Source organism: Sander vitreus, chromosome 11 (genome assembly GCF_031162955.1).
Source record: "Sander vitreus isolate 19-12246 chromosome 11, sanVit1, whole genome shotgun sequence".
Taxonomy (NCBI): domain Eukaryota; kingdom Metazoa; phylum Chordata; class Actinopteri; order Perciformes; family Percidae; genus Sander; species Sander vitreus.
The window spans coordinates 31,118,197-31,145,696 of record NC_135865.1 but is presented as its reverse complement, the minus strand read 5'-3'; the positions used below and the strand labels follow the sequence as shown (position 1 = coordinate 31,145,696).

Below are 27,500 nucleotides of genomic sequence, written 5' to 3'. Positions count from 1 at the left end.
GCCTCTCAGCTGTTTACGGCTTACGGTCAGCTCCTCAGTGCGTTGCTATGGTTGCTGTACACAAACCAACGAGTTGACAGTTTGCAAGGCTGCAGACCCGATGAGAAGGAGAAACGAAGAGTTCAGTTAAAGGAACACACCAACTTATTGGGACTTTAGGTAGTTGAAGTTACAGAACAGACGAGGAAGTTGCACCACAAGGTCCCAACCTTGTGTGTGTGTGTGTGTGTGTGTGTGTGTGTGTGTGTGTGTGTGTGTGTGTGTGTAAGATAACAGTTTCTGTCTAGAAACTAGGAGACGCCCCCCCTGTGAGGAGAGAATAAAGACCCAGGAAAAACTCAGATCAGGGTTCATTTTCAGATGAGATCTTAGTGGACCAGCTCTGACTTAAATGTCTGATGGCAGGGAAACTAAGCTGCTGTTTGTTAATCCACAGCTGTGTTTGTAACTCTTATGCTGGACTCAGTAAATCTGCTTAAAGGAACACGCCGACTTATTGGGACTTTAGCTTATTCACCGTAACCCCCAGAGTTAGATAAGTCCATACGTACCCTTCTCTGTCTGACGGCTCCACCGGTAGCTTAGCTTAGCACAGATCCTGGAGGTAACTGGCTCCATCTAGCCTAGCTTAGCACAGATCCTGGAGGTAACTGGCTCCATCTAGCCTAGCTTAGCACAGATCCTGGAGGTAACTGGCTCCATCTAGCCTAGCTTAGCACAGATCCTGGAGGTAACTGGCTCCATCTAGCCTAGCTTAGCACAGATCCTGGCGGTAACTGGCTCCTGGCAGTTACCTCCAGGATCTGTGCTAAGCTAGGCTAGATGGAGCCAGTTACCTTCAAACAGCAGCTTAGTTTCCCTGGTATCAGACATTTAAGTCAGAGCTGGTCCACTAAGATCACATCTGAAAATGAACCCTGATCTGAGTTTTTCCTTGAACCACTTCCTCAATGACTGCACAGAATAATATCTACAACAGCTACTTTTAAACATCATCAAAGACTTGGATATCAACAGGTTTCTGGATATGAGGCGACCTTTTCAAGTAGCTGGTTGAATGAATGAAAGAGGGACGCTGTGTTCACATGCTCCAACAAGTCCTCCACCGCTGGAACACTGAACAAATCCTATTTTGCACAGCTGCATGTAAACGAGAATATTAGTTTAGTAAACAGCTTAGAGGAATATTGTCTTTATTCGGAATACAGCAAAAACTGGAATATTAGGTGCATGTAAACATTGTCACAGAAATGTTTCCTTACATGTCTTTTCTTGGAAATACAAGTCCGTCTGATCTATTTAATGTGCGTGCAGTACGTGCGTTTCTGAATGTTTAACGTACTTCCTCACCTCCAGTCTCAGACCCCCCTCACCCGGCTGCTGAGAGCCAATCAGGGCCCGAGGAGCCTCTGCTTACTCCGAGTCCCCAGCCGCTGGAGGACGGGCGTGAAGAGGAGGACTCGGCCGTAGTGGAGTACAGCGACCCGTACGCGGAGGAGGACCCGCCGTGGGCCCCCAGGAGCTACCTGGAGAAAGGTCCGTACACTAAAACAGAGTCCAGACTGTTTCCCCTTTTAGTTTTGAACTACTGCAGTGCAGAAAATCACAACACTAGAGCTGGGACGATGTGCTTTTGTCCCGAATAAAACACTCCTAGAGACAATATATAAAATCTAATTAAACACCCAAATTCAATGAAAGTAGTGAACTGATCATTTATGTTACTTGTAAAGAGTAACGGTTGTTGGTTGAAAGAAACCCACATTTCTGATATAGAAACTTTTTGAAAATGACAACAAAGGGTTAATAATATTGCCGTGTGTTTGTCGCCCCCCAGTGGTGGCCATCTACGACTACGCGGCCGACAAAGAGGACGAGCTGTCGTTCCAGGAAGGATCGATCATCTACGTCATCAAGAAGAACGAGGACGGCTGGTACGAAGGCGTGATGAACGCCACCACCGGCCTCTTCCCGGGAAACTACGTGGAGTCCATCATGCACTACGCCGACTGACGGCGGCGGAGAGGGACTCTGTTTGTGTGTCTTTGTCCCCCAACTTGTGTTGTCTCACTGCAGTTCAGTGTCTCGGACCTGAACCGGAAGAGAGAAGATGACTCGCCTCCGTTTTTAATAGGGATGCACCGAATCCAGGATTCGGCTGAATATTGGGCTTTTTGATGGGGTTGGGTTTGCTTGCACTCCTCACGCTACGCTGGTCGACGTAATGACGGCGCCGTTGATTACGGGAAGGTGTTTACGTAGGTGGAGCGTTCAATGCAGTAGGCTGTGAGAAAGTGAAAGAGAAAAAGTGTTGTTTGGCAGTACTTTCAGTCAAAAGAAGGCCATTCAAGTCCAGCTACATGTTCAATCTGCAATGCTGATTAGTCTGGTGGTGGCGAGGACCCTAAACAATACACAACATCACCGCTGTTACAACATCTGGTATGAAACATCTGGAAGAATACGAGCTGAGCATGAAGGAATCTGCAGACAGCAGCCAGAATGCAGCAACTTCAGGTACGGCAAAGGAAGGACAGTCACTGCTAAAAACTGGGAGTAGGATTTGGGATTCGGCCGAACCCCAAAAATCTGGATTCGGTGCATCCCTAGTTTTTAATTTCCTTTTTAGATTCACAGAGCATCATAGTTTCATTAATATTTTAGTGCGAGTGTAGTTTATTGGACAGAATCAGTTTTGTTCTTACATCCGTCTCTTTCTATCCATAAGGCCTTGCATTTCGGGGGTTTCCTAATGCTGGTTCGGATTATGTTCTCAAATAAGTATTAATACGTTCTCCTGTTGGAGGACTGGGAGGCGTTTCAGGCGTCTTAATGTTGTTATATATAGTGTGAAGGTTCCCAACGTTTCTGTTCCTACACACAATCTCAGAGACGACAAGAAAAGATGCATTTTCATATTTTGTTGTGATCACAAGAAATTGGTTTCAAGATGCCGACATAACAGGTTTGTTTTCCAGAAATCACAAAATAATTCAGCAAAATCTCACTTTTCCTCCCTCTTTGAGTCAGAACTCAGTTAAATCTGAACACACCGACCTGAAACGGATTCAGTGTGACTCCATATCTGAGTCCATTGTCCAAAAGACGCTGTTTATGTAACTCCAGAAGCTCCGAACGAACAGTAGAACTACAACTCCCGACCCGTCACGTGACGCTCTCCGACCCAAAAATACATTCCCCCGCAGACACGGAGAAAGAGACGTCTGTAAACCAGTGGAGACCTTTTTTTTAGCGTTGCAACCCCCTGCGACATGACTCGTTTCACTGTCAGAATTTGATCCATTCGGTCCGATAACATTTAGAAAGCTAGCACGACCGGATAGTACTTGTACTTTTTAGAGGAAAAGTACACGTCTAAGCAGTTCTAAGAACTACTCTCCCCCAAAATCTTTTTTTCCGTTTGCATTCCCACTGGCCAAGTGGCCATAGGGACTGGTAGGAGGGGTAAGGGAGGGACGCAAGCACGGCAACGGTCTTTATAGCATCGTCACTAGACCTTAGCGCCACATACAACAACAACAAATGATGCTAATACTTGTGCACTTTTCCTCTATTAAATGCACGTCCATTCTCGTAGTAATTCACGTAATGTTTTGCTCAACATAGACGGGGCTTTATACTCAGAACAGACCCCGCCTCTGCCTGCTGCGCTGTGGACGTGTGTGTGTGTGTGACTGTGTGTGTGTGTGTGTGTGTGTGTGTGTGTGTGTGACGGCCGGCGAGCCGCAGGACACGCTTGTGGAGTTTAACTCCGAAAAGACAGTTAACCACAGGTTCCCGTTAATCTTATGATGGACATGTGTTGTGATATTTAAACAAACTAACCGTCAACGGCAAAATAAAAGCCTCTTATTTCTCACAGCGAGGTGTGTGTGTGTGTGTGTGTGTGTGTGTGTGTGTGTGTGTGTGTGTGTGTGTGTGTGTGTGTGTGTGTGTGTGGTCTGGGAGACCTCCAGCTCACAGCGTGACTGGCCCAGCTACGAGCTAGCGGCCGGGGCAGGCGCCTGCTGGCTGTCGCCTCACTTCATGGAGCTCCTCAACTCTGAAAACTTTCAAGCAAATTGTCAATTCGGCATCAATATTCATCAAGACTGCCTATATTAGAAATCTAAACAGTTCATTTCTCGCCTAAAATGTTGTCAGAAGTGAAATTAATGATGAATAAGATGGTGAAAATTGTTAAAAATGTCCCGTTGTTGTTGCTCTGTCTGCAAGTTTCCAAGTTGGCAGTGGGCGGGACTTATAACTTCGACCAATCAAGTCCACCTAGGAAAAGGGAAAAGACCCTGCACTGAAGTAGGAGCTAAAAAAGTACGCTACAGCGGCCAGAGGAGCTCGGAACACGACGAAAAAAGTGATCTAGGAACGTTTAGTTCTAAGAACTGCAAAAACCTTCCGGACGAAAAGCCCCTATAGTATACGTGGAAGCTGAACGCTGAACGTTGTATCCAGGGCTGCTTCTTAAGTCTCCTCGCTCCTCGCTTGAACTTCAAGGACAGAGGAGGAATCTCTGAGTAGTTATGAGCGAGGATTAGGGTTAGGTACCGAAACACGGTGCCAATAGGGCACCGGTTACGACGTAAACGGTAGTAACGAGACCGAAAAGGAACGGAAATTTCGGTGCCTCATTTTGGTGCCTGACATTTTTTTTTTTCTTCAGAAGCATCGCTGCACGGGACGCTACGTTACCGTTAGCTAGTAGCTGGATTAAACCCACCCTGTAGAGGATTCCAACAGCGGGACGTAACAGTCTGACTGCAGCTGACGTCGGAAAAACAACACAGACGGTGCGTTTACTTGAAACTCGCCAGCCTTGTGGTGCATTCAAAGTTATTGTAAAATACCCTTTTCCCATCTGGTGCTTGTTTTTGTCGTTTACCAGCACGTTGCTGGTGAAATAAGTCATTATTATAAGTTATTGTTATTATATTATTAATCAATCATTTACTTTTGACCATATGGCCTTAGCAATAAACAAGCCGTTCTTTAATGTCGCTAACTGTCGTTTAGTGCTCATTTCTTTTTATATTATATACATTATAAATATATACATTTCAGTTCAGGCACCGTTTAGGCACCGTTTTACCCTACCCTAGCGAGGATGGAGGAGGGATCTCTGAGGAGCTATGAGCGAGGATGGAGGAGGAATCTCTGAGGAGCTATGAGCGAGGATGGAGGAGGAATCTCTGAGGAGCTATGAGCGAGGATGGAGGAGGGATCTCTGAGGAGCTATGAGCGAGGATGGAGGAGGGATCTCTGAGGAGCTATGAGCGAGGATGGAGGAGGGATCTCTGAGGAGCTATGAGCGAGGATGGAGGAGGGATCTCTGAGGAGCTATGAGCGAGGATGGAGGAGGGATCTCTGAGGAGCTATGAGCGAGGATGGAGGAGGGATCTCTGAGGAGCTATGAGATAGGATGGAGGAGGAATCTCTGAGGAGCTATGAGCGAGGATGGAGGAGGGATCTCTGAGGAGCTATGAGCGATGATGGAGGAGGGATCTCTGAGGAGCTATGAGATAGGATGGAGGAGGGATCTCTGAGGAGCTATGAGCGAGGATGGAGGAGGGATCTCTGAGGAGCTATGAGCGAGGATGGAGGAGGGATCTCTGAGGAGCTATGAGCGAGGATGGAGGAGGGATCTCTGAGGAGCTATGAGATAGGATACAGAGAGCAGTCTTCCTGAAAGCCGTTGCTAACTCCACCCAAACAGCTGACGAATTCACGTGACGCTTCAGAGGACAGGACGTCTCATCTCTCTAAAAACACATTTCCCCGTTTCCCCTCTACTCCCATGCTTCCTCTGTGGGACGGACTAAGGAAGGGAAGCAAGTGGAGGAAACGTGGATGTACCCCTGGTCTTATTACACATCCATGAGTACCGATATAAGATATGTAGTGACTGTAGATAAAAGGAGAGCAAAAACAAGCAAGTGTTCAAGGAGACATTTCAGGTAAAAAAAAACGTTGTCTTTGTCTTGATGGAAGAAGCTGTGAAAGCAGGTAAAATGACTTTTCTCACCTCGGGCCCTATCTTACACCCGGCGCAGCGCAGCTCAAAGCCCAACGCAAGTGTCTTTGCTAGTTTAAGACCGACCCAGTTGTCAATTTCCCGTCCGGCGCCCACGTTGTTTAAATAGCAAATGCACCTGCACCCATCTGTGGCCCATGGGCATGCTGGTCTTACAGGGAGGTGTGTTCAGGTGCATTCTGGGCGTGCTGGTCTAATAGGGAGATGTGTTCAGGTGCATTCTGGGCGTGCTGGTCTTACAGGGAGGTGTGTTCAGGTGCATTCTGGGCGTGCTGGTCTTACAGGGAGGTGTGTTCAGGTGCATTCTGGGCGTGCTGGTCTTACAGGGAGGTGTGTTCAGGTGTATTCTGGGCGTGCTGGTCTTACAGGGAGGTGTGTTCAGGTGCATTCTGGGCGTATTCCTATCTTGAGGCAGTGGGAAGTGATGGCACCATTGACCAACAAAAACCTGGTCTAAAGTCAATAACGCAGCATTTCATTGTTATTTTAACAGAGCATTAGTAAAATGCTCCTAGGCTCGTGCACAGCACGTGCACACTATGCTTGTTACACACACAGGGACGCACAGCAGCACACACACATGCAGAAGATCACAAATACAAATATTACGGTGCAAATCCTCCATCATAACAGCAATGCTCCAAGGTCCAAACGCGCCTGGCTTTTAAAGGGAATGGGAGATGATCTCTGATTGGTTGATTGCATGTTACGCCCAAAACACACCTCTGATTAATGAAGACACTAAGTACAACCCTTTTTAACCATGCGCCAGGCGCTTCACGCCGTGCACTTACATCGTTAAAATAGAGCCCATCATCTTTAGCGCTTTAGCACAATCATGGAACAATCATTTTTCATGCTCACAGGAAAACAGATCTTGTTATGTTCAGGTCTTTAATTTTTTTGTTGCGATCAAAAGAAAAACAATGCGTGTACAAGACTTCAGTATGTCGTCTCTGGGCTTCCGTAGTTTTACCCTCACCCGACCCCCGACCCCCGACATAAGATGTTTACTGTCTTTCCCCTGAAGCGAAGACTTGAGATTATTTGTTAGTATTAATATGTAGGAGCCCAGAAGAAATCTAAAACATAGTTTAAAAAGACAGAATGAAAGGAAGCTATGCAAAAGACACTTTTGCACTAAACATAATAACATCAAATATATTCTTTCTTTTCTCTCTTCCTCCTGAAGCACTTTTGGAGCCTCATCTTCATCTTATCTGTCAATGAAGTAATATATATATATATATATATATATATGATGAGAAATCTGGGAAAAGAATTAGAGATTAAACGAAAGAATAAGAAACTCTTACGGGCCGGCTACATTACAGCGTAACGTACGCGGAGCTGATGTTCCAACACTACGCTGTGGAGCGTCTGCTCCGTGGAGATCAGCTCTGCAATCCTAAACACAGGACAGTCTTCTGTTTATATATTTCACGCGAGGTGTGTGCGGAGCTTTTACACAGAAATGGATCATACCAGGCCCTATCTTGCACCCGGTGCAAAGCCCAACGCGTGTGTCTTTGCTATTTTAGGACCGTCCAGCGCGCACGTCGTTTAAATAGCAAATGCACCTGCGCCCATCTTTGTGCCCATGGGCGCACTATGCTTGTTACACACACAGGGACGCGCAGCAGCACACACACATGCAGAAGATCACAAATACAAATATTACGGTGCAAATCCTCCATCATAACAGCAATGCTCCAAGGTCCAAACGCGCCTGGCTTTTAAAGGGAATGGGAGATGATCTCTGATTGGTTGATTGCATGTTACGCCCAAAACACACCTCTGATTAATGAAGACACTAAGGTCAACCCTTTAGAACCATGCGCCCGGGCCCTTATTTCCGCCGTGAAACTAGCAAAAATGGATTTGGACACGTCCTAAACCCACCTGCGCCAGGCGCTTCACGCCGTGACCTCAGATCGTTGTCAGTGAGCGTATTGGCAGTTTCTGTTTTTATTTCCCGTTTCCCTCCCCTGCGTCCTCTGATAACAGCTGACAATAGATTGATGTTTCTGCCGGCTCCAAAAAAGTGAAGAAACAACAACAATCCCAAAGCAAAAAGCTCTCCGTCTCGCCTGTGACTCACACAATCCGACGCCGTGTGGCGCTGCAGGTGGAGCCGGTTAAAGGCCCTGACACACCAACCCGACGGCCGACCGTCGGACTGGTCAGTCGGCTCCCCAAGGTCCAAAAAAGTGCCTCAGAACACACCGAAGCGACGCCGTCTTGAGCGTACGTTCTGCACAAGACGTAATAGAAAAAATTAAAATGGGAAATGACAACGCGTCACGTCGGTCTGGCTTCTCCAGCTGACCGATAGTTATGGCGTCTCGTTCAGAATACGATCTCATATTGTCCTAAAACAGTTCACCGTAACGTGTTTCTGGAAACATCTGAAGAGAGAAACAGGCCGTGCAGCTGCTGAGTCTGTCTTCATTTCACATCAACAAAGGTCAGTTTAACAGATTCTCGTCAGATTTTGAGAGGCGTTAGTCACACTCATCCCGCTCTCCGTTTCCTGGTTAGCTCTCCACCAATCAGATGGGTCATTGAGTCCGACTGCCCGCCCTCCGATCCAGCAAGTCAGGTCGGCCAAAATGAAGGCCGACGGCTCCTCGGACGGACGACGGCACGAACACACCGAACTGACTCGAGTCACCGACCTCGCCAGGCTGTCAGACGGCCAATTATCTGGTTGGTGTGTCAGCGCCATTAAAGATACATTCAGCAGCACACCTGCTCCGTGAACGGTCCGCATACGTTACACGTTCAATGTAGCCAAAGCGGAAGAGTCATGAAAGCTTTACACTGATCTACCTGCAATAGATGGTGATTTCAGAGCTGTTCATGTTAAACTAAAAGGATCTTCCTCTTTAACTAAAAGGTCTATCTCTGTAGGGATCCTTTCATAATGTTGTCAGACACTTAGAATAATAATCTGAGTCGGTCAGCAGCAACAACACAACTTTTAGTGGACGCTGACTGATGCTGAACATGTTTTTTGTGTGTAAGTGACTGATGGGAACAACAACCTTTGAAGTTGGTCCAGTATTGAGCGTGAACGCTGTAACTGGCAGCCACAGACCGGGCTGCAATGTAACCCTATCGGGCAAATGTGCATCGTCAATTGAGTCCACTACAAGTTCTGTTGTTGCTGCTAACAGACTCAGATTATTATTCTAAGTGTCTGACAACATTATGAAAGGATCCCTACAGAGATAGACCTTTAAAACCTCTTTAAGACCGTTCTGTTTAACCAGAAACAGCTCTGAAGTCGCTAGCGCTAAACCCACCAGACTCCATTTAAAAAAACAGCACTTTTAGCGTGTATAGAGCCAGCATATCCTCACATGTAAATCAGTAAACTATGTGTTTATTTCAACCAAAACTAGAGTTGTGATGGTTGGTTAAAGTGGAAAGATGAACCAAAACGGCTTTTCATAGTTTTATTTAGTTTCTGTCGACTTTGAATGAAGTGTGTTTTACGATGCTAAAATAACTGTTTATTTACATGGAGTCTGGTGGGTTTAGGGAACGCCATTTCGCGGATGTTTTTACATTTAAAAAAAAGGATCTTACTCTTCAACAGAAAGGTCGACCTCCTTAGAAATCCTTTCATAATGTTGTCAGACACTTAGAATATTAATCTGAGTCTGTCAGCGGCTAAACGAGCACTTTGTGAAGGTAAATACAAGCTGAACAATTACTGTTAACTCACATTGCAGCTTGTTTCTCTGCTGCCGACTGCAGAGATCTCTCTGAATACTGGACCGATGTCAGAGATTGTTGTTCCCATCGGTCACTTAGACACAGAAACATAGGAACACAGCGTCCAGGTTGTGTGGGGAAAGGATTAACAGGGTTGAGTAAAGGTTCTGAGATTCAGTTTCAATTACTTTTCGGTAAATCGTGCAGCCCTCCCCTTTATTTCATACCAAACTACACCAGTAAATTGACATATTTAACATGCATTGAGTATTTAAAGTCTGACCTCTGAGCCTTTTCATTCCTCCGCCTGTCCGCCTGTGGAGATTGTGAACCTGTTGCCGGTGTTGAAGTTTACATTGTGTTTGTTTGCCTGCATGCCTGAAATACAACCGACAATTTTTATTCACAATTCTTTTCATATTCTTTGTATTGTTTTTACAAACGTTGCTTAATCGTCTGTGTTGGATCAGCTGGAGGCTGTGATGTTTTTCTTCAGTGCTGTTTGGGTGTAATAGACCTTTTAAAAAGATGTTCAGACTCCACGCTGACTCTCAGATGGAGGTGGACGCTTTCGTGCCATATATACAGGTGTGTGTGTCTGTCTGTCTGTCTGTCTGTCTGTCTGTCTGTCTGTCTGACCCTAACCTTCCCTTGTGAACTGACGTGACTATGGACCTGAAACAGTGTTTCCGTGTTATTTAAGAGGCACAACAACCAGAGTATGCCAATCCCCCGAGAGGAAAATCAATCTTTAATCTCAGATATATATATATATATACACACACATATATTAGGGCTGTCAAACAATTAATGTCTTTTTATTGCGATTAATCTGTCATTATTGCACAACTCAGAACACGCCGACCGTAGTAGTCTTTAAGACCCGAGTCCTCTACGATGCTGACAGGTCTGCAGGTAGTTGCCACCCATTTTGCAAGCGCTGTAGTCATTTTTTGGGATTTGGTTTCATCAACAGGTCGGCGAGTAGCACTCTCCAAAATATTGCTTTGCCTGAGCCCACTAGCATCAAACTGAGTCACGTTAACTGTACTATGCTTAGCTCGTAGGTGGTAGGTGCAAATGTGTTAGGAGGAAGCTGCCACTTCCTCCTAACACATCCTGCTGCTGCAGGCTGCAGCATGATGGAGAAACACAGCAGCAATAACTGAATGGAGCTTTTTATTTTACAGAACTCCCAGACGGCTCGTAGACGAGTCAAAGCCATATGCACGTTGTGTAAAGCCGAATTAAAATATCACCGAAGCACGTCAAGCTGGAGCTACCACCTACGGAGCTAAGCATAGTAGTACAGTTAACGTGATGCTACCAGCTACGGAGCTAAGCATAGTAGTACAGTTAACGTGATGCTACCAGCTACGGAGCTAAGCATAGTAGTACAGTTAACGTGATGCTACCCGCTACGGAGCTAAGCATTGTAGTACAGTTAACATGATGCTACCACCTACGGAGCTAAGCATAGTAGTACAGTTAACGTGATGCTACCCGCTACGGAGCTAAGCATTGTAGTACAGTTAACATGATGCTACCACCTACGGAGCTAAGCATAGTAGTACAGTTAACGTGATGCTACCAGCTACGGAGCTAAGCATAGTAGTACAGTTAACGTGATGCTACCACCTACGGAGCTAAGCATAGTAGTACAGTTAACGTGATGCTACCAGCTACGGAGCTAAGCATAGTAGTACAGTTAACGTGATGCTACCCGCTACGGAGCTAAGCATAGTAGTACAGTTAACGTGATGCTACCACCTACAGAGCTAAGCATAGTAGTACAGTTAACGTGATGCTACCAGCTACGGGCTAAGCATAGTAGTACAGTTAACGTGATGCTACCACCTACGGAGCTAAGCATAGTAGTACAGTTAACGTGATGCTACCACCTACAGAGCTAAGCATAGTAGTACAGTTAACGTGATGCTACCAGCTACGGAGCTAAGCATAGTAGTACAGTTAACGTGATGCTACCACCTTCAGAGTTAAGCATAGTAGTACAGTTAACGTGATGCTACCACCTACAGAGCTAAGCATAGTAGTACAGTTAACGTGATGCTACCACCTACGGAGCTAAGCATAGCAGTACAGTTAACGTGATGCTACCAGCTACAGAGTTAAGCATAGTAGTACAGTTAACGTGATGCTACCACCTACAGAGTTAAGCATAGTAGTACAGTTAACGTGATGCTACCACCTACAGAGTTAAGCATAGTAGTACAGTTAACGTGATGCTACCACCTACGGAGCTAAGCATAGTAGTACAGTTAACGTGATGCTACCACCTACAGAGCTAAGCATAGTAGTACAGTTAACGTGATGCTACCACCTACAGAGCTAAGCATAGCAGTACAGTTAACGTGATGCTACCACCTACAGAGTTAAGCATAGTAGTACAGTTAACGTGATGCTACCAGCTACAGAGTTAAGCATAGTAGTACAGTTAACGTGATGCTACCACCTACAGAGTTAAGCATAGTAGTACAGTTAACATGATGCTACCAGCTACGGAGCTAAGCATAGTAGTACAGTTAACGTGATGCTACCAGCTACGGAGCTAAGCATAGTAGTACAGTTAACGTGATGCTACCACCTACAGAGCTAAGCATAGTAGTACAGTTAACGTGATGCTACCACCTACAGAGCTAAGCATAGTAGTACAGTTAACGTGATGCTACCAGCTAGCATGCTACCTACTCAGGAGAGTGCTACTTGCCGACCTGTGGATGAAACCAAATCCCAAAAATGACTACAGCTCTTGCGAAGCGGGTGGCAACTAACTGCAGACCTGACGGCATCGTAGAGGACTCGGGTCTTAAAGACGTACTACGGTTGGCGTGTTCTGACCAGTCTCGTTGCCGTCGGGGGGGACAGTAGTTTTCACGGACACACAGCCTGTACTACACGGAGAAAGCAGCCACACTGGAACAGCTGCAAGGTGCTGCAGACGCTGTCTCATTAACCGCTGATCACTGGACGTCAGTGAGGAATCTACATTATTTAGGAGTTACTAAAGGGATTTGTAGTTTTTTAGTTAGGTACTTGGAGGAATTGTGCAATAATGACAGATTCACACATTCTTCTTTTGTTTACAGTAAATAAATAATTACAAATCTTAAAATGAAGTTCATAAAGTCACTTTCTTTGCATTCATTTGATTCCCAGTTAAGATCCTCTGGTGAGAACGGCTTTCAGTTGTTATTATGTGATAAAATATATGATTAATGGCGATTAACTATAGACATTCAGCGATTAAAAAAAGTATCATTGGACAGCCCTAATATACATGTGTGTGTGTGTTACAAACATTCACACAGACACACACACTCAGACACTCTCACACATTCACACACACACAGACACACACACACTCAGACAACACATTCACACACACTCAGACAACACAGACAGACACACACACACTCAGACAACACATTCACACACACACAGACACACACACACACACACTCAGACAACACATTCACACACACACACTCACACACACACACTCACACACACTCACACACACACAGACACACACACTCAGACACACATCACACACACACAGACACACACACTCAGACACACATTCACACACACACTCAGACACACACACTCACACACACACACACAGACAACACATTCACACTCACACACACACAGACAACACACACTCAGACAACACACACATACACACACTCACACACACAGACACACACACAGACAACACATTCACACACACTCAGACAACACACTCACACACACTCAGACAACACACACATACACACTCACACACAGACAGACACATTCACACACACACAGACAGACACACACTCACACACACACAGACAACACACACACACAACACATTCACACACACACTCACACACACATTCACACACACGCTCACACACACACAGACAACACACACTCACACACAGACAACACACACACAGACAACACACACTCACACACACACAGACAACACACACACTCACACACACAGACAACACACTCACACACAGACAGACACACACACACAGACAGACAACACACAGACAACACACACACACACTCACATAGACAACACACACACACACAGACAACACACACTCACTCATACACACACACTCACACACACACACACTCGCGCAGACAAACAGGCGGTATCTCCTGAACGCGTTGGCATACTCTGTGTTTTGTTTGCAGTTTCCCTTTAATCCGAGCGACTGCGGTGTGTTACAGACGGCTTCTCTCAGGCTGAATCTGCTTCATGTTTCTCCCTGCAGACGTCTAACCTCTGACTTCATTATCACAGTTTGTCTCTGAAAAAGTGGAAAGCTTGTGCACAAATTCATTAAAGCCTAACAAATGTAATACCAGATATGTTTGTCTCCTTTGTTTCTTATCAACAAAGAGCAGTTTAAATAAATATGAGATCTCTCTGGGGGGGAAAAGGGTTATTTTAGTTCTTTGAGTGTAACTAAGAGAGAGATGTTTCTGAACTGAACCTCAACTTAACCATTGTGTTGTCTTTGGGACTTCATTTTGGTCACCCAAAAATAACACGGGACGGATCTGCTCCTCACCACGGGGCTTCTCAGGTGCTGCGAGCAAATCACTCCGCCCAAGTAGCAGAGAGTAGCAGTGCTTCGCCTTCTGAGAATATAGTTCCCAGTATGTATACGTTAGAAGATGGCTGTGTGTCATGTGACCTTGTTATTTGTACATGCTGTGACTCTACAAATCACAACATGTAAACAGGAACATGTTGGCGTTATTTTGTCACTTATTGGGAGCAGTAGGTTAGATGGAGCCGGTTACCTCCAGGATCTGTGCTAAGCTAGGCTAGATGGAGCCAGTTACCTCCAGGATCTGTGCTAAGCTAGGCTAGATGGAGCCAGTTACCTCCAGGATCTGTGCTATAGCTAGGCCAGATGGAGCCAGTTACCTCCAGGATCTGTGCTAAGCTAGGCTAGATGGAGCCAGTTACCTCCAGGATCTGTGCTAAGCTAGGCTAGATGGAGCCAGTTACCTCCAGGATCTGTGCTAAGCTAGGCTAGATGGAGCCAGTTACCTCCAGGATCTGTGCTAAGCTAGGCTAGATGGAGCCAGTTACCTCCAGCATCTGTGCTAAGCTAGGCTAGATGGAGCCAGTTACCTCCAGGATCTGTGCTAAGCTAGGCTAGATGGAGCCAGTTACCTCCAGGATCTGTGCTAAGCTAGGCTAGATGGAGCCAGTTACCTCCAGGATCTGTGCTAAGCTAGGCTAGATGGAGCCAGTTACCTCCAGGATCTGTGCTAAGCTAGGCTAGATGGAGCCAGTTACCTCCAGGATCTGTGCTAAGCTAGGCTAGTGGTGGTCAGACAGAGAAGGGTATGTATGGCCTTATCTAACTCGGGGTTTTAAAGTCTCAATAAGTCGGCGTGTTCCTTTAAATTGCGAACCACTGCGCAACACAGAAACTCCTAAAATCTGGTTTGGTGGTTCCCTCTATAGTTCACTATTTAATAACTACTATATAGAGAAGAGTGAGTGAATGAGGGAACAGCTGGTATGCAAGATTTCTTAAATATGTCCGAAACCTTTGACGTGAAACCAATAGTACGTGAACTGCATACTGAAAATATATCGGTATAAATATCCCACAATACAGTGCAGTAGTAACAACAATGTTATACAACAGACAGAAACCAAGGAGCTCTGTAACGTCAACAACACTCAAATATACATTTCTACATCTGTATATAATAATGTCATATAATACATAACGACTGTTGGTCTAGTTATTTACCTCTTTCGGTAATTTAAGCGTTATCTGGTGATGCCGCTAGAGCGGAGGTCAGCATAGGTTACCATTGTTACGCGTCTTCAACGGGCAAAGAGGCTCTCAGGAAGTGACGTTGAAAATTACAGCTACCGTATTTTCTGGACTATAAGTCGCATCAGTCAAAAAATGCGTCATGAAGAGGAAAAAAACATATATAAGTCGCATTTATTTAGACATTTATTTCACAAAATCCAAGACCAAGAACAGACATTTAATCTGGAAAGACAAGTTATTAAACTACCCCAACAGCCCCCAGAACAAGGGGCTGAATACGGTAGGTGTCCTCTACGTTAACGTAACACATTAACAGTTATTAAACTACCCAACAGCCCCCCAGAACAAGGGGCTGAATACGGTAGGTGTCCTCTACGTTAACGTAACACATTAACAGTTATTAAACTACCCAACAGCCCCCAGAACAAGGGGCTGAATACGGTAGGTGTCCTCTACGTTAACGTAACACATTAACAGTTATTAAACTACCCAACAGCCCCCAGAACAAGGGGCTGAATACGGTAGGTGTCTCTACGTTAACGTAACGTAACAGCTCTGTTGACGAGCCTCTCCCAGCAGCACGTTGTTCAAGCACCCATCTGTGGACTCCTTCCTCCAGCTCTGGCCATCTGGATTTCAGCGCGACTAGCTTTCTTTGTTTTCTTCATTGCAGTAAGACTAACCTTTTCTCCAGTCCCTCACAAGTTTCTCTCTCACTCCAAACTCTCCTTCTGCTGCTCGATGACCGTTTTCCGGCTGCGTGTTTTACTACCTGCAGCCTCCTGCAGCTTCTTTTCTTTCTCAGTTGTCTTTAGGAGCAGCATATAGTCCTCACGAGCCTAGAGCGTCTCTCACGGCTGTAGACGGTAATGTTTTCAGCATGAAATAACATTTAAAAACATCTTACATTATATATATTTTGATATATAAGTCACACCTGACTATAAGTCGCAGGACCAGCCAAAGCATGAAGAAAAGTGGGACTTATAGTCCGGAAAATACGGTAATGTTTATTTACACGGTAGCACACATCATTCCTTCCCGCAAGTCTTTATAATGAGGTACAATACTGGCAGTAATAGATCTACTAAACAACAGACCTGTAACTGAAAACCATTTAAATGTTACATTTTATTTTATTTCACGAAGTAATGTCCCACGGCTGTCCACAGAAGAGGACGGACTTCACTTCTCTTTATAGTTTTTCTGCTGGCCGCCGTTTACTTCAATGCAACAAGACCTTTCTCCGTTTTTTGGGATTCTCTGTTCACCATGGAGGCATGACACAAAAGCCACATTTTCCATCCATCCATCCATCCATCTTCGTCCGCTTATCCGGGGTCGGGTCGCGGGGGTAGCAGCTCCAGCAGGGGACCCCAAACTTCCCTTTCCCGGGCCACATTAACCAGCTCCGACTGGTGGATCCCGAGGCGTTCCCAGGCCAGGTTAGAGATATAATCCCTCCACCTAGTCCTGGGTCTCCCCCGAGGCCTCCTCCCAGCTGGACGTGCCTGGAACACCTCCCTAGGGAGGCGCCCAGGGGACATCCTTACCAGATGCCCGAACCACCTCAACTGGCTCCTTTCGACGCAAAGGAGCAGCGGCTCTACTCCGAGCTCCTCACGGATAACTGAGCTTCTCACCCTATCTCTAAGGGAGACGCCAGCTACCCTCCTGAGGAAACCCATTTCGGCCGCTTGTACCCTGGATCTTGTTCTTTCGGTCATGACCCAGCCTTCATGACCATAGGTGAGGTAGGAACAAAAACTGACCGGTAGATTGAGAGCTTTGCCTTCTGGCTCAGCTCTCTTTTACGTCTAGCGGTGCGATAAATTGAATGTAATACCGCACCTGCTGTGCCGATTCTCCGACCAATCTCCCGCTCCATTGTCCCCTCACTCGCGAACAAGACCCCAAGGTACTTGAACTCCTTCACTTGGGGTAAGGACTCATTCCCTACCTGGAGAAGGCACTCCATCGGTTTCCTGCTGAGAACCATGGCCTCCGATTTAGAGGTGCTGATCCTCATCCCAGCCGCTTCACACTCGGCTGCGAACCGATCCAGTGAGTGCTGAAGGTCACAGGCCGATGATGCCATCAGGACCACATCATCTGCAAAAAAGCAGCGATGAGATCCCCAGCCCACCGAACTGCAACCCCTCTCACCCCGACTACGCCTCGATATCCTGTCCATAAATACTACAAACAGGATTGGTGACAAAGCGCAGCCCTGGCGGAGGCCAACTCTCACCTGAAACGAGTCCGACTTACTGCCGAGAACCCGGACACAGCTCTCGCTTTGGTCGTACAGAGATTGGATGGCCCTGAGAAGGGACCCCCTCACCCGTACTCCCGCAGCACCTCCCACAGTATCTCCCGGGGCACCCGGTCATACGCCTTCTCCAGATCCACAAAACACATGTAGACTGGTTGGGCATACTCCCAGGCTCCCTCCAGGATCCTTGCGAGTAAAGATCTGGTCCGTTGTTCCACGACCAGGGACGGAATCCGCATTGTTCCTCTTCAACCTGAGATTCGACTATCGACCGAACCCTCCTTTCCAGCACCTTGGAGTAGACTTTACCGGGAGGCTGAGAAGTGTGATACCCCTGTAATTGGCACACACCCTCTGGTCCCCCTTTTTAAAAGGGGAACCACCACCCGGTCTGCCACTCCTTAGGCACCGTCCCAGACTTCCACGCAATGTTTAAGAGGCGTGTCAGCCAAGACAACCCCTCCACACCCAGAGCTTTAAGCATTTCTGGACGGATCTCATCAATTCCTGGGGCTTTGCCACTGTGGAGTTGTTTAACTACCTCAGCAACCTCCACCAGGGAAATTGATGCCAATCCCCCCCTCATCCTCCAGCTCTGCCTCTACCATAGAGGGCGTATTAGTCGGATTTAGGAGTTCCTCAAAGTGCTCCTTCCACCGCCCTATTACCTCCTCAGTTGAGGTCAACAGCGTCCCATCCTTACTGTACACAGCTTGGATGGTTCCCCTTCCCCCCTCCTGAGGTGGCGAACGGTTTTCCAGAAGCACCTTGGTGCCGACCGAAAGTCCTTCTCCATGTCTTCTCCGAACTTCTCCCACACACGCTGCTTTGCCTCTTTCACGGCAGAGGCTGCAGCCCTTCGAGCCCCTTCGGTACCTTGCAACTGCCTCCGGAGTCGTCTGGGATAACATATCCCGGAAAGACTCCTTCTTCAGTCGGGACGGCTTCCCTGACCACCGGTGTCCACCACGGTGTTCGTGGGTTACCGCCCCTTGAGGCACCTAAGACCCTAAGACCACAGCTCCTCACCGCAGCTTCAGCAATGGAAACTTTGAACATTGTCCACTCGGGTTCAATGCCCCCCAGCCTCCACAGGGATGCACGAAAAGCTCCGCCCGGAGGTGTGAGTTGAAAGTCTGTCGGACAGGGGCCTCCTCCAGACGTTCCCAATTTACCCGCACTACCCGTTTGGGCTTACCAGGTCTGTCAGAGTCTTCCCCCACCCCTGACCCAACTCACCACCAGATGGTGATCGGTTGACAACTCCGCCCCTCTCTTCACCCGAGTGTCCAAACACATATGGCCTCAGATCAGATGAAACGATTATAAAATCGATCATTGACCTTTGGCCTAGGGTGCTCTGGTACCAAGTACACTTATGAGCATCCCTATGTTCGAACATGGTGTTCGTTATAGACAATCCATGACTAGCACAGAAGTCCAACAACAAACAACCACTCTGGTTTAGATCAGGGAGGCCGTTCCTCCCAATCACGCCTCTCCATGTGTCTCCATCATTACCCACGTGCGCGTTGAAGTCCCCCCAGCAGAACTATGGAGTCCCCAACTGGAGCCCCATGCAGGACTCCACTCAAGGTCTCCAAGAAGGCCGAAATACTCTGAACTCTTGTTTGGTGCATATGCACAAACAACAGTCAGAGTTTTCCCCCCACAACCTGCAGGCGTAGGGAGGCGACCCTCTCGTCCACCGGGTTAAACTCCAACGTAGCGGCGCTCAGCCGGGGGCTTGTGAGTATCCCCACACCCGCCCGGCGCCTCACACCCTGGGCAACTCCGGAGAAGAAAAGAGTCCAACCCCTATCCAGGAGTATGGTTCCAGAACCAAGACTGTGCGTAGAGGTAAGCCCCACCAGATCTAACCGGTAGCGCTCCACCTCCCGCACAAGTTCCGGCTCCTTCCCCCACAGAGGTGACATTCCACGTCCCCAGAGCCAGCCTCTGCTGCCCGGGTCTGGTCCGTCGAGGCCCCTGACCTTCACTGCCACCCATGTGGCAGCGCACCCGACCCCAGCGGTTCCTCCCACAGGTGGTGGGCCCATGGGATGGAGGGATGTCCGCCACGTAGCTTTTTCGGGCTGTGCCCGACCGGGCTCCGTGGCAAACCCGGCCACCAGACGCTCGCTGACGAGCCCTCCATCTGGGCCTGGCTCCAGACGGGGGCCCCGGGCTTCCTCCGGGCAGGGTCACTTCATCCCTTCCTCGATTTTTCATAGGATTTTTGAAACGTTTTTTGGGATTCTCTGTTCACCATGGAGGCATGACACAAAAGCCACATTTTGCAGGTAAGTATTCCTTCATTACAATAATATAATCCTGAAATGGATCATTCTTCATAATAAGTACCTTTACATTTTGGTCCCTTAAGTATATTTAGATGCTGATACTTTTGTACCTTTACTCAAGTAATATTTGTAATGATTGTCTAATAACTAGTAGTATTTCTGCACTGTGGTTTTAGGTACTTTTTCTTCCACCGTGTGTCACAATACCTCGATACAGTCCTACATAGATGTTTTTTGTTTGTTTTTTCTCTCTCATACATTCTTTAAAAAGTCGCGGGGGCAGCAGCTCCAGCAGGGGACCCCAAACCTAACCCTAACCTTTCCCGAGCCACTTTAACCAGCTCTGACTGGGGGGATACAGACAGTGTTTATGATACAGACAATTATACCGTAAGCTTCGGGGGGTACAGCTATTTCGACTGGTGACGTCACTCTCCATTTTATATAGGCTTACACACATGAGAACCACCAATCTATAAGCGAGATTCCCTGAATATTGGTGCAGATTCCCTCTTGTTAAGACATTAAGAATGAAATTAAACCTCTCCCCGTGTCAGTATATCTATGGATCTCCTGCTATGGCGTGTGATTGTAGGCCTAATGTTTTTAAAGCGCTCATATTCTGCTCATTTTCAGGTTCATAACTGTATTTTAAGGTTGTACCTGAACAGGTTTACATGGTTTAATTATCAAAAAACACCATATTGTTGTTGTACTGCCCAGCTCTCTCTCACTGCTGCAGATCCTCTTTCAGCTGGTCTCTGTTTCAGCTACAGAGTGAGACCTCTTTTCTTCTTCTGTACTATCTTTGATTGCCCTCGCACATGCTCAGTAGCTCAGATGTAGATCATGTCAGCTAGCTAGCTCCATAGACAGTAAAAGAAAGGCTGTTTCTCCACCTTCAGTCAGTTACAAGGCAGGATTAGCTGGGAGACTTCTTCTAAATGAGGGCGCACATGGAAGTAGTTCTTTTGGAGATGATGGTGAACTGGTGTGTGTTGTAGCAGTGCTTTGCTATTGAGAACAAGGTAGCATGCTAGCGTTAGCACAAGCGTTAGCATGCTAACGCTACGAGCTAACGTTGCGGTTAGCCAGCTCGTTTCGGCTTGTGACGTCACAAGCCGTGCAGATGTTGACCAGCTCACCCAGAGACTGAAGGCAGGACACATTCAGGAACCGTATCTCACTCAGAACAGCATGGATGAAGTTTGTATGTGTGTGGAAGCACCAGAGACACAAAAGAACACCCCCAAATCCCAGAAAAAGTGTTTTTTTTCGTAATATGGGCACTTTAAGCTAAGCAGCAGCGATGGCCGTGGCCGCTGAGTGGAAGGGAGACCTCCGGTTAAACCATAGCGATCTGGCTACTCAATGTTTTTCAAAGGTTGGCTATCACTATGTTACAAAGGCAGTGAAATATTAGACAAATGTATGGCCACTGCTTGTAAACCCATTTTTATATCAGGCTAGACTACACTGTGCATTTGTTTTAGTTCGTCAGTATTTCCACCATATTTTTATCGACCACTAGATGGCCCTGTTGTCCATTCGATCGATGCTTCATCGTAGTATACTTAGGTACTTATACGTTTTGTGTAGATTCATATGCATAGTACACTTTTAGCTAGCTAGCTAGCTAGACTATGACTTCATTATAGATGAGATAGTGATATCAAAAGGCCCTTAGCAAAGAACAGTCTGAACATACCAGAGAAATGGTACAGCCCAATGGGGAGTGAGGGTTTGAAAGTCGTATTTCATTAGATTAGTTCCTGAATTGTTGGTATGTGATGGTAATACTGCATTTAAATACATACAATTTTGGATAGGCCAACATATTTTATAAATAAAATGTCAGTACCCTCCCCCCCCAAACTATTGTTTTCATCCCTTTTGGGAGGGTCCAAGTCTCATCTAGGGGGGTCGGACAGTAAAATGGATCCCGAGGCGTTCCCAGGCCAGGGTGGAGATATAATCCCTCCACCTAGGTCCGTTCTCCAGTAGACTTGCAGTAAAACCGGGCGACTACTTTCTTCGAGCTCAGGCTCATAGACGGCGGGGGGGAGAGTACGCAAAGTGGGGCAAGGACACATTTCATTGGTTCTTTTCATGCAGACAGCAAGTCAGTGGTTGGTGGCCGTTTTTACAGGATTACAGACGCTACAGATGACCGATCTTCAAGACGAGGGGTGAGTAATGACATTGAAAAGGCCCTCAGGCCCTTAAAATCTGACTCCAATTATCTCTAATGTCTTTTCTTCCCCGACGTATTCGTTGATGGTAAGACATTTTACAGGCTTCAATCTAGTTGAGACAGGGGAGGATGTGACCAGCACAGACAGAGAGGCAGGTGTGCATGACAGGGACTCCATTAGACACCAAACAGGGGAGTCGTCAGCAAGAGGTGACAGCCAGCTGGTGGCGGCCGCGATCGCTTCCCTGCCGGCCGGCCAGTGATGCTCACAGGCCGCCGCTGTCAGCTGGAAGTCTATAAGGTGCCTTTCGTTTCAGACCCTCCCACCAGAGATTTTTCTGGGATTTGGGGAGTTATTTTGTGTCTCTGGAGCTTCCACACACATACAGACTTTGAAAAACAACCGTCCATGCTGTTCTGAGTGAGATACGCTTCCTGAATGTGTCCTGTCTTCAGTCTCCGGGTCAGCTGATCAACATCTGCACGGCTTTCTACGTCACTAGCTGAGATGAGGGGGCTAGGGGGCTAACCGTTAGCATGTTAGCTCGTTCTCAATGACAAAGCACTGCTACAACACACACTAGTTCACCGTAATCTCCAAAAGAACTACTTCCATGTCCCTGTTCTGCAGGTATTCCACACAAAGGTGGAAGTGTTCCCTCATTTAGAGGAAGTCTCCCAGATAATCCTGCCTTGTTCTACTGAAGTTGGAGAAACAGCTAGCTAGCTCATGTAGTCCCTACCTAGCTACTGAGCATGTAGTCCTTACCTAGCTACTGAGCATGTAGTCCTTACCTAGCTACTGAGCATGTAGTCCTTACCTAGCTACTGAGCGTGTAGTCCTTACCTAGCTACTGAGCGTGTAGTCTTTACCTAGCTACTGAGCACGTAGTCCTTACCTAGCTACTGAGCATGTGGTCCTACCTAGCTAGCTGGGCATGTAGTCCTTACCTAGCTACTGAGCATGTAGTCCTTACCTAGCTACTGAGCATATAGTCCTCACCTAGCTACTGAGCGTGTAGTCCTTACCTAGCTACTGAGCGTGTAGTCCTTACCTAGCTACTGAGCCCTTACCCTAGCTACTGAGCGTGTAGTCCTTACCTAGCTACTGAGCGTGTAGTCCTTACCTAGCTACTGAGCGTGTGGTCCTTACCTAGCTACTGAGCATGTGGTCCTTACCTAGCTACTGAGCATGTAGTCCTTACCTAGCTACTGAGCATGTAGTCCTTACCTAGCTAGCTGCATGTAGTCCTTACCTAGCTACTGAGCGTGTAGTCCTTACCTAGCTACTGAGCATGTAGTCCTCACCTGGCTACTGAGCGTGTGGTCCTTACCTAGCTACTGAGCGTGTAGTCCTTACCTGGCTACTGAGCGCGTGCTTACCTAGCTACTGAGCGTGTAGTCCTTACCCTAGCTACTGAGCGTGTAGTCCTTACCCTAGCTACTGAGCGTGTAGTCCTTACCCTAGCTACTGAGCGTGTAGTCCTTACCTAGCTACTGAGCGTGTAGTCCTTACCTGGCTACTGAGCATGTAGTCCTTACCTAGCTACTGAGCATGTAGTCACTTACCTAGCTACTGAGCATGTGGTCCTTACCTGGCTACTGAGCATGTAGTCCTTACCTAGCTACTGAGCATGTAGTCCTTACCCTAGCTACTGAGCATGTAGTCCTTACCTAGCTAGCTGAGCATGTAGTCCTTACCTGGCTACTGAGCATGTAGTCCTTACCTAGCTACTGAGCATGTAGTCCTTACCTAGCTACTGAGCGTGTAGTCCTACCTAGCTACTGAGCGTGTAGTCCTTACCTGGCTACTGAGCATGTAGTCCTTACCCTAGCTACTGAGCATGTAGTCCTTACCTAGCTACTGAGCATGTAGTCCTTACCTAGCTACTGAGCATGTAGTCCTTACCTAGCTACTGAGCATGTAGTCCTTACCTAGCTACTGAGCATGTAGTCCTTACCTAGCTACTGAGCATGTAGTCCTTACCTAGCTACTGAGCATGTAGTACTTACCAAGCTACTGAGCATGTAGTCCTTACCTAGCTACTGAGCATGTAGTCCTTACCCGGCTACTGAGCATGTAGTCCTTACCTAGCTACTGGGCATGTAGTCCTTACCTAGCTACTGAGCGTGTAGTCCTTACCTAGCTACTGAGCATGTAGTCCTTACCTGGCTACTGAGCATGTAGTCCTTACCTAGCTAGCTCATGTAGTCCTTACCTAGCTACTGAGCATGTAGTCCTTACCTAGCTAGCTCATGTAGTCCTTACCTAGCTACTGAGCATGTAGTCCTTACCTAGCTACTGAGCGTGTAGTCCTTACCTAGCTACTGAGCACATAGTCCTTACCTAGCTACTGAGCGTGTAGTCCTTACCTAGCTACTGAGTGTGTAGTCCTTACCTAGCTACTGAGCGTGTAGTCCTTACCTAGCTACTGAGCATGTAGTCCTTACCTAGCTACTGAGCGTGTAGTCCTTACCTAGCTACTGAGCGTGTAGTCCTTACCTAGCTACTGAGCGTGTAGTCCTTACCTAGCTACTGAGCGTGTAGTCCTTACCTAGCTACTGAGCATGTAGTCCTTACCTAGCTACTGCCTTGTACTACTGAAGTTAGTTAGCTTAGGTGCGAGGGCCCGTCCATCGCTGCTTGCAGCTTTAATATGTTTTTGTATTTCTTATGTTTGAACTTTTCACAAAAAACTAACACTTTACGATAATATGTGGCAGTTAAACTTGTTTTATATCAGAATATAATGAATCAGAAACATCTAAAGCAACACTTTTTAACACAACTGATGAGAACGCTAACTCAACTAGCCAACCCATAAGCACTTGCGATGTACTTCCGGTGTTTTGCGCTACCAAAATAAAAGCTGTAATGGTCCGTTAGAAATGATTCTCCCTCTTCTGGAGAAATAACACGAATCAGAGGTGGAAAGTAACTATGTAAATGAACTCACGAACTGTGCTGACCCACATTTTCCGATGCTTTTTTTTTAACGTTTTTGTCGCTTTTTAAAACATTGTTAGTGCCTTGTTGCCTTTGACTCTTTTTTCAAAGCTTTATTCTGCTGTTTTCTAGGCTTTCAATGACTGTAGTCGCTTTTTTCAATGTTTTTGGCGCTTTTGTCACTTTTATGTCATTTTAGTTCAACATTCCTTGACGTTTTTTAAACATTTTAATTGCGAAGGGCGCTGTGTTGTTGTCATTTTTGGGTAATTTCGTTAGAAAACGTTGAAAAGGGGCCAGAGTTGAGCCGAGGACAACAGGAGGGTAAGCACAGTTCGTGAGTTAATTTACTTTCCAACTTATTATTTCTCCAGAAGACGGACTATTACAGCTTTTATTTTGGCAGCGCAAAACACCGGAAGTACATCGCAAGTGCTTATGGGTAAACAAGTCTGTTGGCTAGTCGAGTTAGCGTTAATTTCTCGTCAGTTTTGTGTTAAAAAGTGTTGCTTTAGATGTTTCTGATTCATATATTCTGATATAAAACAAGTATAACTGCCACATATTATCGTAAAGTGTTAGTTTTTGTGAAAACGACAGTCCGATTTGTGCGGGAAGTAAAACCCCGGAGCACGAAACTACGCTACCCATAATGCACCGCTCCGGAAGAGCCCAAGTCAGAATTTAAACGGCTAATGCAGCAGCAGAGCTGTGCTAAACAGTCGTGATAACGCTTCAACCGACGGAATTATTTAGCTCGGTTGATGTTTGCCGGTGTTGTAAGACTGTTATGGAGCTACCGAACCGGGCAGTGAGGGTTTAGTCGCGCGGACTCTTCTCTTTGTGCCATGACTACGCCGGTTCTTGTCAGTTAGCGTTAGCAGTTGCCAGGCTAAGCTAACTCGTTGCTAACGTGTGATGACTTTCAGACTGTTTTTGTTTTCTGCTGCCAACATGGATTAACTTGCCGTAGGTTATGACAGGTTGACTGTATTATCGGAAGACGCAGAGAGTTTTATAGTACAGTGCTCGAGCTAACCGCCCAACCATGACGCTCGCGCCGAAGGAGCTGTCCAACCTGCTGAGCATCATCTCGGAGGAGGCACGCACCAACGTTTCTTATTTATTTAGTTTTATTAATGAAAAGTTTAAACATAAGAAATACAAAAAAAGTGTGTGTGTGTGTAGCTGTGTGTGTTGTGGGGGGGTGTCTTGCAGGTGGGGGTGTAGCTCTGTGTGTGTGTGTGTGTGTGTGTGTGTGTGTGTGTGTGTGTCTAGTAGGTGTGTGTAGCTGTGTGTGTTGTGGGGTCTTGTAGGTGGGTGGGTGTGTAGCTGTGTGTCCAGTAGGTGGGTGTGTAGCTGTGTGTGTGTGTGTAGCTGTGTGTGTGTGTGTGTGTGTGCGCCTCTCGTTTATTTCTTAGTTACCTGCTTTATTAACGAGGGTTATATCTGACAGATTGTAGCCCACTCAGATCTTTTTACCTTATTTATTTATAAGAAATACAAAAACAATGTAATATATCAACAATGAAATGTGTCTTCCAGGCATGCACCAACACCTTCGAGGGTCTCTCCACACACTTCCATCACTACTTTGGGAAAGCGGAGCACTTCCGTGTGGGCTCGGTGCTGGTGATGCTCCTGCAGCAGCCGGACCTGCTGCCCAGCTCCCCGCAGCGGCTCACCGCCCTCTACCTGCTCTGGGAGATGTACCGCACCGAGCCGCTGGCCGCCAACCCCTTCGCCGCCGTGTTCGCGCACCTGCTGAACCCCTCACCTGCTGGGGAGGAACCGGAGAAGCTGCTGTCCGGTAGGTCTCCGTGTGTGTGTCTGTCTTGTAGGGGTGTGTGTGTCTTTCTGTCTGTTTGTCTTGTAGGTGTGTCTGTCTCTGTCTTGTAGGTGTGTGTCTGTCTGTCTGTATTGTAGGTGTGTGTGTGTGTGTGTGTGTGTGTCTGTCTGTCTGTCTGTATTGTTGGTATGTGTGTGTGTGTGTGTGTCTGTCTGTATTGTAGGTATGTGTGTGTGTGTGTGTGTGTGTGTGTGTCTGTCTGTCTGTCTGTCTGTCTTGTGTGTGTGTGTGTGTCTGTCTGTCTTGTAGGTGTGTGTGTCTGTCTGTCTTGTAGGTGTGTGTGTGTCTGTCTGTCTTGTAGGTGTGTGTGTCTGTCTGTCTTG

General features: G+C 46.8%; 2 protein-coding genes across 2 annotated transcripts in view; both read left to right on the top strand.

Moving 5' to 3' along the window:
* The window catches only part of LOC144525692 (abl interactor 2-like), a 58,578-nt gene extending 53,566 nt beyond the window's left edge, over positions 1-5,012 (top strand). The window contains exons 9-10 of the mRNA XM_078262741.1: positions 1,357-1,536; positions 1,838-5,012. Of these exons, the coding sequence (XP_078118867.1) occupies positions 1,357-1,536; positions 1,838-2,013 (356 nt within the window). The 3' untranslated portion in view covers positions 2,014-5,012. The remainder of the gene's footprint in view (positions 1-1,356; positions 1,537-1,837) is intronic.
* Positions 5,013-25,782: 20,770 nt separating this feature from the next.
* cnot11 (CCR4-NOT transcription complex, subunit 11) overlaps positions 25,783-27,500 on the top strand; it is a 13,006-nt gene continuing 11,288 nt past the window's right edge. The window contains exons 1-2 of the mRNA XM_078262740.1: positions 25,783-26,430; positions 26,874-27,138. Coding sequence (XP_078118866.1) covers positions 26,377-26,430; positions 26,874-27,138 — 319 coding nt within the window. The 5' untranslated portion in view covers positions 25,783-26,376. The remainder of the gene's footprint in view (positions 26,431-26,873; positions 27,139-27,500) is intronic.